Here is a 13,855-nt window from a genome sequence, read left to right on the forward strand (position 1 = left end):
AGAAAAACAACTTAATTTATAATTTAGACAGTAAATTTGGAAAAGAAGGAGGACAAAGGGAAATATGGTTTTGCTTGAATGAAATGGTTTATTAGACTAAGCTAAGGATGCCACAGTGCTCTCATTCCGTGACATCTGGTCTGGCTACTCCACCTACTATTGCATCTCAATGAGCTGTCCTAGTGAATGTGACTCTATACGAAAGATATCTGTAACAATAGTTCAATGATATATTCAATGCAAGTGAAAAAATATCTGCGGGACACGCTTTGCTCAAAACAATGCTGAAGTGACATTGTAAACAATATTTAGAGAGCATTTGAGGAAGATAGACAGGGCCTACTCACACTTAAATAGGAAATATGATTGTCAGTAAGAAATAAACAATCCTATTTCCTTATTTATTTATTTTTTATTTATTTATATTTATTTATTTATTTATTTATTCATTTATTCTTTGTCACTCTCCGTAGGATCTTCTATTCCCCAATCAGCCAGCACAGGGGGACAGTCGTGTGTCTGTGTCTGTGAATGGAGAGCTGACCATCTCGTCTGTGCAACGCTCAGACGCAGGTTATTATATCTGCCAAGCCCTCACCGTGGCAGGCAGCATCATGGCCAAAGCCCAGCTTGAGGTAGCAGACGGTAAGGTGGGATGCAAAAGAATGTACATGCCATTCTTATATATACTGAGACAGAGAAATAGATATACTTATAGAATATTATGTGAAAGGAGAGCCTCTGTTTTCGTAGATATCCAATTTAATGTCCAATTTCCCTCTGGCATAAAGAAAGTATAATTTATTAAATTTAATTTAATTTTAATCCAAAACCACTGTATCGATCACTACAACACATTCATTACCACCTCAGCATGCCACTACTGTCTAATCTGTGTAAAAATTGACAAAGTAGCAGTTTGTTTATTTTCATGCATTCTTAGCATTAATTATAGAGTAGATGTCACAGCTGTGGAAACAACAAAAAGTATTTTGCACATTTTAGAAAACTGCGGAATAATAAAAGCAAGTTTCATTTTGAATAAAAGCATTTAGTAGTCTGCAACTTATGTTGCTCTGTCTTGACTGTGATGCAGTTTGGCCTTTATGAAACCAACACAAGCTTGCAGCACTGCAGATGCAGTTTACAGTTTACTAACAAAGATTTGTAACTTTAAAAGTCTATTCACCCAAAATGTACCTCTTTCATTTTCACCTCACTGTGACTGAAAGGACCAAGAGTCTAAACTAAAACTGTCTATTTTATGGAGAGACACTTTACACTTTTTAAACAAAGCTTTAATGTCAGCATTAAGTGCTCAGCCGCTGCCAGCTGGGAGCTGTTTATGCCCCTCTCTCCATTTGTTTCTTGGCTTTTTCTCCCACACATTATTAAATTAACATCTGTTGAAATGTTTTTAGAGAGGAAATGACTCCTGTTCAGTCACTCAGAGGAGATGGATCAATATCAAAACGTTAGGTGCAGAGTGTGAGGGATGGGAGAAATGCCTTTGACAGATGGCTGTAAACAAAGATGGATAGAGAGTTGGCATGTTGCCCAGGGGAATTTTGGAAGCTTGTATAGTGCCATTTCTAGCATTATTTAAGACTGGAAGTTTGGCAAATACAGGGGTGTTCTCAAAGGTCTGCCAATGGATAAAAACTTCATAAGTGGGATATTACTCCACCGTTAATATTACCTTGAATGACATACTGGCAGATTTACTAAATATCCACTTAAATAACTTTATATCTTCAGTTTTGCAGTTAAAGCTGCAGTTTATTTGTCAAAGGGCCATGCATTCTAGTTACTCTACTATATATTGTCTAAAACAGTTTGCAACTTACTGTGCATGCTGAAATAAAGCTGAGGTGTTGCAAAGGTACCAAAACAATTACAGAGGAAAATGTGGAAATGAATCACCATTAGAATCGAATGCAACTGCAAAGATTCTACACTGGCCGCAACTAACCCCCACATTGGCACAAGCTACGTATTTTATGCCCATAGGGATGAATATGTGAAGTATGTCATACTAGTGAGACTTAGAGTGCTTCAGTGTCTTTGACTGATTTTCATACACACTGCGGATGCCTGGAATATCATTATGGCTGCTGCTGTGATGTTAGATCAGAAAACCCAATCCAGGCCCTGTGCCAGTAGAGTTCCTTCTCAACCCTTCTGTTGAGTAGTGGTGTTTGTGCATTCATCCAATCAAGGGTTAAGTAAAGCTCACTGAATAGCAGGAATGAAACGATGACTGCTCTCCAACCTTCCCGTTAAACAAGGAAGAAAAATATTACCATGGTTACTAAAGCTGGAGAGAATGATTGCATTTCACATAATGCTATGTCTGAATCAGGAACAAGAACATAATATTTTTGTTAGCTCTGTAATCACTTGGGATAATGATGGCTTTTTTCATGGTAGATGTTATATTCTTTATGAAAATGCTATTCCACTCTGTCTTTTTTTAGCACGTAACGTTGACCAATCGTATAGTCACATAAAAGAAAGTAATAAGGTTAAATTCCCATAAAACAATGACTGGAAATGTATTTATTTAATGTTAATCTTTAATATATTTTACATAAGTTTAATAAAACTTTCACGTATCACTTAAATCTCAATAGATGATTGTGAGTCTCACAGAATAGATGAAGTTTATATTCTACAAATGCAAACAATCCATCCTCCACGACAGGGTTTCATGTGGTTTTACTTACTGTATATTGTACTGCACCTAGCTGTACCACATTCTTCTGTTAATCTGCTTAAGATGCTGTTTTGCTCTTTGTGCTGAAGGAAGTGAGATGAAAGATAAGGCTGGGGGAGCCTGCTGTACACACTTGTGTGAATGGAGGCACACCTGATAACACTGGAGAGCAGCAGTGAGGAAATTGGAAGTGAGGGGTAGTTACAAGACCTAGAGAGGTTCAATACTCCAGAAATTACTGTTTCAGTGAGTGCAGAGGCTGTTTCCTGGATGATATAACATGCACTGAAAAGCTCTCAAAGAATCGCATTGTTGTTCTGCTTGGCATGCTAATTCAGACTTTACTTTTGTATGTTTGTTGGAAAGGCTGGTGGGGTTTGCATAGGAGGGAGGTGCAGCCATGAGTCACAGTAGGAAGAGGGAGGACAGGCATGAATGTGTGAGAGGTGTTATATGGAAGCTATGGTAATTAGCGCCACGGGTGAAGCATCGCTAATCCTCACCTAGTAATTAAAGCTCAAAGGTGTGATGCAGTACCATGAGTACACCGCCCAGCCATGGAAAAGGTTTACAAAACAGTCAGTTCCTCTCAAAACAAATCCATCAGACTAAATTCTAACATCTTAGACATGCAACCACAAATGTAATTATTGCAATCACAAATTAACACCCTGTGATAAGGTCAGCTACTTTTTGTCACAAGTCTGACAACTATTTTGAAAAAGAGAGTTGTTTTTTTCCAGATCCAAGACAAATAAATTATGGGGTTAGAAATATGTTGAAGTATTAAAACCTACCTGTACTTCTTGATTGTTATCCTCAGCCTCAAAGGACCGGCCACCTCCTATCATCCGACAAGGCCCATCCAACCAAACGCAGGCACTGGGAGGAGTGTCCCTACTTAGATGTCAGGCATCAGGAGACCCAGAGCCTACAATCACCTGGCGAAAGAATGGGGCAAATTTACTTGGAAAGGATCAACGCTTTTCCTTACTGGAACATGGAAGTCTTCAGATCCAGAGTACTAGGGTGGGTTATAGTGCTGCTGTGTTCCTAGATTTCACCTGTGAACTTGGTCCGATGCCATTATTACCAATACAAGATAATATCATTTAGCCCAGCTGACTTTGTCTGACTGTTTAATAACCTGCATTTGCATAAAGAATGTTTAATTTGACCAAGCTCCTCCTTCATTTTGTCATGTCTAAAGTTGTGATCATAATTACAGTGATCAAGTTTCACTTGCAATTGTTTTATCTGGTACTATAATGTCATGTACTGACTTTGTCACACTGAGAAATCTAAGAAAAACTCTGAAGAAACCATTTGGAAAAAGTCAGGTACCTTCAACCAGTACTTAGCAGGATGACGTGTCTGGTGATCACTGTCTGAACTTCAACTAATCGGGTTAAAAAGTGCAACAAATCCGCCACTGATGGCAAATTGATAGCTTAGAGCTGGGCAAAATTAATTCTCTTATGACGTAGTTCAACCAACCCACACACAAGCTTGCAAGTCTTGAGGATTTATATGACTACAAAAACAGGGTTGTTAATTAATCTTTTAAATGAAATTAGTTACCCCACACTATTTCAGATTAATATGTAGATTAGTGCCTGAAATAAGCATGCACACATTTCACATTCTAATAACTTGAGTTAGACATTGAAGTGAAAAGTTTCTCCCTTACACACAAAAACAGGAACCCAAACTTTTTTATTCATTTAGTTATTTATTTTATTCTTTTATACATCACATCCTGCATTGCATGTGAAAGAATACTGTAAAGAGAGATTTGTCCCTTTGTCAGATGATGTCAGTTGAATGTAATTCAAAGGGACAAGTGCAGTCAGTTTGCTTTTAAAAGATGAATAGCAAGTATTGATTTTTATAAGTCGTTAAACGTTACTTTTTAGTCTGAATCTCTGAGGCTGCAGTTAGACTCAAGGACTCGAGGACATGAACCAGTGAGAAGAGTCTAAAAGGGGTACGTATAATGGAGGATCTGCAACACATGGCATCCTGTCACAGTGTCAAAGAGTTCTTCTTCTTTGACACTGTCACTCTTCTACTTTCCCCAGAGAGATAGCTGTCAGTGGCTTCTAAAGCACTGCTGCTATAAAATACGTTGTCATATCTCCTATTCCCTGTGTCAGCACTGGTGATGATAATGCTGATGGCTACAGGATTGGTGTGTGATCATTATTGGAGGAAATCAATTAAGAAAATTAATGTAAGCTTTTACTGTGATCTTTTTTTTTTTTTTTTTTTTTCTATTGGCCAGTGTTAAACTGTCCTCTCATCCACTCTATGGATTTTCCCGTGCCAAATGCAGGCCAGAGGAGGTTAATGCATTTTTACTGTACAACTAGCTGCAAACCTCCTTCAAAAGCCCAGACTGACGTAAGAGCTTGTAGAAACCATCTGGGATCACTGTTACAAAGGCGGCTCCGTCCAGCTGGACACAGCAGTAGATGACTATTATTTGTGTTATGGATCTATGGAAAATATTTATGGGGAAGTTCAATACCCCAAATTTGTTCTTTGTTACAAGTCTGGAATCATGTTACACTTGTTACAGATATATATTAGGTGTTTCTGAATAATAACTTTGTAATCTGTCTTCTTTAGCTGTCCGACTCCGGGTTGTACACCTGTGTTGCTACCAGCTCCAGTGGAGAAACATCATGGAGTGCCTACTTGGATGTCAGAGGTCTGCCTCAGTACAAATAAATCATATAAAGATTAACCAAGTTTCTTTGCATATCAAGTATGAAATTGTTGAGTAGTCTCTTTTGTTTCCTCAGAGTCCACTGACCTCATGGATTTTATGTCCCACAATACAACTGCCCTCCCAGGGCCACCCTCCAAGCCAGAGGTCACTGATGTTACCAAGAGCAGCATCTCATTGTCATGGGAACCCGGGCCTGAGCTGGGTTCCCCAGTGTCCTCCTATGTCATCGAGGCTTTTGGGTACGTCTGTGACCTACAGCCAAAAGCAACAATTAGTGACCCCGAACTTTAATGACAATAGCAGATGTGGGTGTCTCTGTGGAGAATTCACACAAACCAGGACAGTTTCAAGCAGAAACTTTCTGGATTATGTTTTAAGAAATGGTTTGCTATTTTTATTTGACAAATAAAATGCAATATTTAGAGGAATTTGATTCTTCCCCTTTTCCTCATGATGATTTAATGCTCTTTTTATATGATGACTGGAAGTATTTTAAATTTGGCTCATTGGCATGTCATTACTGCTTTACATATAATTTTGGCTCCCAGCCTGACAGAGTGCAGCTTCTCCTACAGTAACAAGAAGATTTTGTTTTTCTGACCAATTGCATTTATTCTTTATGCAGTCAGTCAGTGAGTAACAGCTGGCAAACAGTGGCCGACCATGTGAAGACCACCGAGTCTACAGTCAGAGATCTACGACCCAATACTGTGTACCTGTTTATCATCAGGGCAGTCAATGCTCAAGGGCTGGGAGACCCAAGTCCAATGTCTGAGCCTGTCCGAACTCAAGGTAGAGAGATAAGAACGGAATATAATGGATTGTTTATGTTAATTCTGATGGATTTTTCGTTCCTATTCTGAAATACATTGCATCTCCTGTTCTCCCATAGACATCAGTCCCACAGCTCAGGGAGTGGACCACCGTCGTGTGCAGAAGGAATTGGGGGATGTTGTGGTCAACATGCATAATCCTGTAGTCCTTAGCTCCACTTCAGTGCAGGTCACATGGACTGTGAGTACCAGCGATATTTATAGAGAAAAAGATAAATAAATACTCATTATTGGACCTGGGCTACAATACAGTACAGTACACACCTTGACGTAAATCTGCTCTAAGCTTGTTTGAGGACTTTATTCTTGGCATGACATGGCATCTTGGATTTGTTGGCATCCACACAGGGTTAACATGATGGGAACAGATGCTATTGCATCAGCTTTGATTGGTTTGAGGTGATGCAAAAATCAAGACTAATGTTTCCATTCAGAACAAATACATCACCATTAAGTATTACATGTGTCATTTCTGGAAGCTGTTTGTGTTCAGGGCATTTTCCAGGGGAATATTATTTCAGTCTGTTGGCAGGATGTTCCTAACACCTGCCGTTCTAAGTTCATTGTACACCTTGGATAGGTTTGCACTAGCCTGTTTTCTTCTGCTTTTTCATATGACATCCATGTACTAAAGTACAGCATTTAGACTAAAACAGTGACATAGTAAACTGTGTTTGTGGCTGATCTGAATGGGTACACAGACATCCTTTGATTTTGTTCCATTTGTAAGAACACTCATTCATTATCAGCAGACGTTTCTGTGTTGAATTGGGTTAGAAAGCAGGGATACATTTGGCATTATTTTCAAAAAGTTTTTTTTTTTTTTTTTTTTTTTGCCATGTGCATATCCTGTGGGAACAGTTGCTCAAACTCCCTTTCCCTTTCAGATTTTGTATATCGGTTTACTTTAATTGGACAGTCTGTTACAAAGTGAGATGGCAGTGTCATTGGCCTAGTTTTCTACCCGCTTTTCTCATTCCAGACTTGATATCAAAGACCTAATCCTGGCCTCTATATTCAATATCTACACAGCAATTCCAAGCTATCTTGACTTGTGCAGACATTCATGTTTTTCTGAGACATTCTGATAAGAATGCATCATAAAGGGCAACAAAAGAAACTTCTCTTTTTTCATGAAAATCAAGAAGTTGTTGGGGAATGGAAGTATATGTGTATTTCATTTGTAGCTATACTCTAGAACTACAGGCAAATGGCTAAAAAGGCAAACATGCCTGCAACCCCATTTTGTTAAGAACATGTAGACAGAGCTTGCAGATAAAAAATGAAAAAGAGGATCTGAGATAAACTCAGACATGTTTGGAATAATCCAGTATTAAACAGCTGCTGTGTTTTACTTATAAAAGTTTTTTCCTGTTTCTGACCCCTTTTAATAACTAATTTGAATGAGTTATATCTGTTATATAGTTTGCTTCTCTCCTGAAATGATGAGACAAATTCTCTGCACCTTTCACCACATTTCTTGCCTCTGTGCTGCTAATTAAACTGTGTGACTAACTAAGCATGCATTGTCACTAACAGAGGGCACAAACTGAATGCTGATCCAAGGCAATTTACACACAGATGTCTGACACCGCCCTCATTATCATTCTCTTTCCCTCTCACCTCCTCACAGGTGGAGAATCCATCCCAGTTTATTCAAGGCTACCGTGTTTTGTACCGGCAAACTTCAGGGCTGCCCTCACCAGGGCCGTGGCAGATGCAGGACTTGAGGGTCGCCTCTGAGAGGGACATAACTCTCTCTGGTTTGAAAAAAGGCATTGTCTATGAGATTAAAGTGCGACCATTTTTCAACGAGTTCCAGGGTGCAGATAGTGAATCCATGACAGCACGCACCATGGAAGAAGGTAAGAGACAAATAAATTCACATTACTGGCAAAAATAAAAATAAAATCTTTCTAGACTTAATGATAGAGAGAATTTGGAATTTAGTTATTAATGCATGAGCTGATGCTCTTGTGTTAATGTTTCTACCTACTTTTATATTTAGCTGCCGCTAGTAATGGCTTCATGGCTAGATAGTAATGGATAATGGCATTTCAAGTACACCCACCCACACACACTTGCTGCTGCAGTACCATGTCCTCAGTGTGTGAAAACAGGTCCCCCAGACAGCACAGTGGGGTTCTGTGATAACCCCAGGCCTCTGTGGAATGGTGGGCAGAGGGGGAGGGCTCCTGTGACTTAAGCTCAGTTCTCTCCCATTTCCTCCCTCTGGACCCCTGCTGCCATTTCTCTGTCCAGACTTGTATTATATGACCTCCTATTGCATATGCGCTTACTAACGAGCTTTGAGGGTGGTAACACTTCTCGGTGTCCTCACTGTCCTCCTGTTGTGCAACTCAATTGATCAGCCACTGATTCCTGTTGTGGAAATTGTGACATTTTCTTGCAAGTGAATAGAACAGCTAGCTTGAAGATCATCCTTCTTCTTTAATTCTTTTAAGTGCTATCTAAATCTAATCAATTATTATTATTATTATTGCTGTTGTTGTTATCACATGTATCATGTGATAATTATCTGTTATCTTGGGTATGTTGCAAACAGGAGCTACACATTACTAACTAAACTAAGAACTAAAAGAATTGTAGGCTAAGAAATTATGTTCAAGTATGCTTAAAACCTATAGACAAACAACAAAAGCAAGTCTTTCTGTGGGCGCTTTCAAACAAATCATCAGATCTGTATCTGTTACAGTTATGGATCTGCTGGCTAATCATGTCATAATTCAAACTATCTCTACAATCCACTGTAAACAGTGGCCCTTGTACAAGCTTATTTTCATGAGGTATGGGATAAATTATTGTGGATAGTTTATTTAAGTTATGTTTCCTCTGACCAGACAAGTGGAACTCTTTATGTATTCCACTGCATTTCAGTACTACATCATTTGAACCGATTAGAAAATTCCTTACACTGGGACAAGTTGTGACAAAACCATTGATGTAGAAACAAACCGTTTGCCTAAAGCAAGTTTGTTCAATGATGAGAGGTCAGTGTTTGGTCTTCCTCCCAGTTTGAGAATATGGACAGGCTAAGACCAGAGGGTATAACTGGTGGAGAAAGGGAAACTCACCTCACTGGAGTCCAATTAAAATGGCCTCACAGGATTACCAGTGGTCTGTAAAGACAGGGACACATGCTGTATTTACTGGAGATCTGGAGATCAAGGATTCACAGTACTGGAAGAATTGGCTTGATCGGTCCATTATCTAGAACCCCGGACATGTGCTGCTCTGTAGAATTATCAGAAAACCACTTGTTATCTTTCAAAGGCAGATTGGGAATGTACCTCTGCTTCTGAGGATGGCTCAGGGGTTATATAAAAAAAACCTAACATCTCCTGCTGTATAAAGGGAAGAAATGCATATCAGGACTAATGATCCTGACAACCCTTCAGTGACTGTTGGTGTGAGGCAGGACTCAGGAGGTTCTCTCATTGTCACAGATAGGAGCCTAAAGGTTTTCCACTTTTAGTGATGACAAATTACAGGAAATTATATGGTGTACTAAAGCCCCAGAAAGGTATGGTTTTAAAAAGCATAATATGCTGGTCTTTCTGTATTAAACCAGGGTTATATGGTTTGTGAAGAAAATTGACAAGAAAAGAGATGGCATAAAGCCAAGATCCAACTACAGTTTATTTCCTGCAACACATATGCCATTGGGAAACAGGCATGTTGGTGTAGGAATGTTTGCTAATTTGTGAATGGATTGTTTAATTTATGCAGTCATTTGCATAATACGGTTCCTACTTTCTGTCCTGTATAGCAGGACAGTAAGCAGCTTATCTGTCTGTTGTTTAATTGCACAGCTGTGAGTAAATCTGAAATCCTCCCTTAGACACTAGAGGCATTAATTGTCTTAAATTACTCTCCAGTTACACTGTTCATCAGTCTTGTTATCAGAATTAGTCACTTTGACTAGAACATGCTCTTTGACCTTTTTACTGTTGTCACCATTTCCAGAAATGTTACCCTGAGTCATTTCTGGTACTGTAGCCATATTCATCCTCAGGGGATACTATTATAATATATGGAAACTGCAGGAATGCAGCTAATGGTTCACATCTTCTTCCAATGCACACCTTTGACTGACCAGGAAAGTTCGATCTGTTTGCTGAAGCAGCACCACTGAAATGACATCCGAAAGGAAAACTGGAGGTTATTTGCATGATTGTGCACTTCCATTTGGTAGTTAAGTTAAACCTCCTATATGGCATGATCATAGCGTGAGGAACTGCAGTATATGAAAGTGAAAGCATGTTTTACTGCTCATTTTGATCGCTGCCTTGTTCTACTGTTTATTTTATTCTAAGCTTACTTGTTGTCTTGTGGGAAAAGTATGAAGCATTATTCCTGATATGATACTGTAGTATTATATCCAAGGTGATACACTGAAACAGAAGAACTAAAATGTTCAAAATCATCATGTAAATGGAGTATAACCATAAATTAGTATTGTATTGATAGCGCTTCACAGCATAATAGTTTCTATTTTTTCTTAGAATAGGTTTTAAAACCCCAAGAAATACGCAAAGAAGGACAGGGGTCTGTGCTCTATTTTTGGTTTGGTTTTATTTTATTTTGTTTTTGTTGTTATTGTTTGTTTTCCCTCAGCACATTTATGATTATGGTAATATTTGTGAAATTCAGTGCACAAAAATGGTACATTGCTTCAGAAATGATGAACCAAAAACCACAAAACAGCCCAGTTTGTTGACAGTATTGATTGGTTTTTCAATGTATGAAGCTGGAATGCTTAAATACATTCATTTTCAATGTGCCTTTGAAATAAAATGTAGGAATTTAATATGTAGTAAGATATTAAAATGTGCATAACTGGGCCAGAACATTGTTGGACATCAGCTAACAATAGCTAAAATAATTATGAAGTGACTTAATCCAAACACTGCTTCATTTACACTTCTCATCTATAGTCTACTGGTTTCTTCCCCCCACCTCCTTTGCAGTTTACTGCAAAGTTATGGCTTCTTGTGCAGACGTAGTTCATGCATCCTAGTTGGCAGTTGGAAGCCATCTTTTCGCTGTGTTCAGATTCTGTTTTTCTACTCAGACACAGCAGATATAAGGAGACTCAGCAGGGGGTTGGGAGAGGCTTTCATCGCAGCTTGTACTTGCTATTGGTTTAGTGTTTCAGGGGCTTAAGGGGACATGTGTACTCAAAGCAATATGTGCTTTACATCTATCTGTTTTTTTGTTTCACCCAATTGTAACTCATGGGTGTAATATAAGAGTTTGGCTGGGCTGTTATTAAATAAGTAATTTTATTTTATGTTCAGTCAATAGAAGAGTTATTACAGTATTGGGACAGTAGATGTATGTGAGACAAATTGACAGTAATTGTTTAAGAAAGTCACTTCTGTCTAAATAGCCAAATATAGATATCCTCAAAATGGTTTAAGATTGTTAAATGTAAAAATGTAAAAAAAAAGAAGACATTACATATGGCTAATTAAATTTCTTTGTACTGCCACATTGTCAAATATTTCACAGGCATGCCGTATCAGCCTCTCTTTTAAGTAAAATCTAAATCCTTTTCGAAGGTTTGTTTCATCTGTCTAACTGAAGGAAATCTGTTGTTTTGCTCGCTTCATGTGTGGCTTAACTAAACCAGCTGCTGAGCTCTCCATATGGCCTTGCTTCATTAGATTATATCTGAAAATACATATGGAACATCTATGTGCTTGCTGTTCCCTCCATGAGATGCTCCGCACATGTTTGCACTCCTACTGGCCATTTTCAGACCCAAGTCCATCTGGAGAATTTAACTCACAGCTGCAGTCTGGCTGAGATAATGCCACACCTGCTTAGCCCTCTCAGCATAGCTTTGAAATTCAGTGCCTTGCTTTGCTATAGTGACACACCGCAATAAGCATCATTATTTTACAGTCTCCTAATTGAGGTCAGAGCAGTTCCTTTATCTCAGTCAGAATTTAATGATACTACTAGGTGGCCACTATTGTGAGAGGAGATGATTTGTTCAGTTGCATAGACATTGTGTTTGCTCCTTGTTTCCTGAAGGCCTCTTTACATCTTTAATCTGTCCATACAGGTTATCAGGCCAATTTGATGCATTTAAAAGATTAACTTAAAATTGGCACCCAAGGCCTCATATTTGTGGCAACAAACCATCTAATTTTTCTCTTGGCACAAGAACTTTTGCTCATATCTAAACTTGCTGATCTGCTTGGAATGGTTGTCATTTGCACAATTAGAAAAACAGTTTGGATCTCAACTGCTTGGCCTGCATAACTCAAAATGCCATTAAGATATTGGAATATTCTACTCAGTAAGATGAAGTGCTCTGGATTCCATCTGCCAGGCAAGATTTGAAACTACCTACTTGTAAGGCTTGCTGTATGAATATGAATTGAGGTAGAGAGTGAGACAAATCCCTCTTTGACTTAATAAAAAAAACATGAAACACTTCCTTCTATTATAAACAATATGCTAAGTAATTTTATCCTTTCTTTTGTTTTTTCTTATGTATATCCTTTCTATAATATTTCTCCCCCTCAATCAGCACCCAGTGCTCCACCACAGCAAGTGACAGTCTTAACAGTGGGAAGCCATAACAGCACATCTATCAGTGTGTCATGGGACCCCCCTCCATCTGACCAACAAAATGGGATCATCCAGGAGTACAAGGTGGGTTCAGCCTCTCAGACTGCATATTTTAGTCATGTATTATATAAAACATACCCTAAATTCTGTCTGCTGCGTCTGTCTTTGTCAGATCTGGTGTTTGGCCAACGACACCCGCTTTCATGTCAATAAGTCTGTGGATGCAACCATCCGTTCAGTGGTGGTCGGGGGTCTCCAGACAGGAGTGCAGTACCGTGTGGAGGTGGCTGCAGGCACCAGTGCAGGGGTGGGGGTTAAGAGTAAACCCCAGCTCATCATCTTGGGTAATCCACTCACACACTCCAAACCTGGGGTCAAATGAAATGACCTCATAATGGGGTGCCTAGGTCTCTATAGCAGATCAGGGGTCTGGAAAAATGATTTAGCAATTTATCGCACCACAAGAAAGAAGATTGTGCTTTACAACGCAGGCGTCTGTGGAGAAATCAATAGTGATTCATTAAGTATAGTGTCTGGTAACACTGTGCCAAGTACTGTTAGCCATATCAATAATCCTCTTCAATATGTGGGCAGCTGGTGCTAACACAGTAGACAGTGTTTTTGTTGGGGCTTATCAGACTATCACATCTTATGAAATAGCCGAAGGATGCCCACAGTATATAAGCCCAGAATCAATATGGCAGACCAGGCCAGATGCTCTTCGTCTGTGACTTTTGACTGATATATTATAACACCCTTAACGTACAGAGCAGGAGAAGCAGGCCTGTGGACCGAAGCTTAATGATGGAGGGTGTTGAGGGAGGGTGGAGTTGTTCCTGCTGGAGACTGTGAATCTAATTTCACAGCACAGTAGCTGCAACAGAAAATCAAACTCTGTCAGAGCTGCTCTGTCAATCTCGTGTCTTGCAGCTCAAGTTGATAAGTGCACTGCTGAATTGATTAACT

The 13,855-nt window shown here is 39.1% G+C and overlaps 1 protein-coding gene across 6 annotated transcripts in view; it reads left to right on the top strand.

Moving 5' to 3' along the window:
- The window catches only part of LOC121654749 (roundabout homolog 2-like), a 77,801-nt gene that overhangs the window by 51,054 nt on the left and 12,892 nt on the right, over positions 1-13,855 (top strand). For 3 of the 6 annotated variants that reach the window (XM_042009013.1, XM_042009014.1, XM_042009015.1), the window contains 9 exons: positions 474-645; positions 3,540-3,745; positions 5,348-5,429; positions 5,506-5,689; positions 6,076-6,242; positions 6,343-6,464; positions 7,917-8,148; positions 12,849-12,973; positions 13,062-13,233. In XM_042009013.1, the coding sequence (XP_041864947.1) occupies positions 474-645; positions 3,540-3,745; positions 5,348-5,429; positions 5,506-5,689; positions 6,076-6,242; positions 6,343-6,464; positions 7,917-8,148; positions 12,849-12,973; positions 13,062-13,233 (1,462 nt within the window). The remainder of the gene's footprint in view (positions 1-473; positions 646-3,539; positions 3,746-5,347; positions 5,430-5,505; positions 5,690-6,075; positions 6,243-6,342; positions 6,465-7,916; positions 8,149-12,848; positions 12,974-13,061; positions 13,234-13,855) is intronic. The other 3 variants (XM_042009016.1, XM_042009018.1, XM_042009017.1) reach the window with 1 other exon arrangement.

Source organism: Melanotaenia boesemani, chromosome 15 (assembly GCF_017639745.1).
Source record: "Melanotaenia boesemani isolate fMelBoe1 chromosome 15, fMelBoe1.pri, whole genome shotgun sequence".
Lineage (NCBI taxonomy): Eukaryota > Metazoa > Chordata > Actinopteri > Atheriniformes > Melanotaeniidae > Melanotaenia > Melanotaenia boesemani.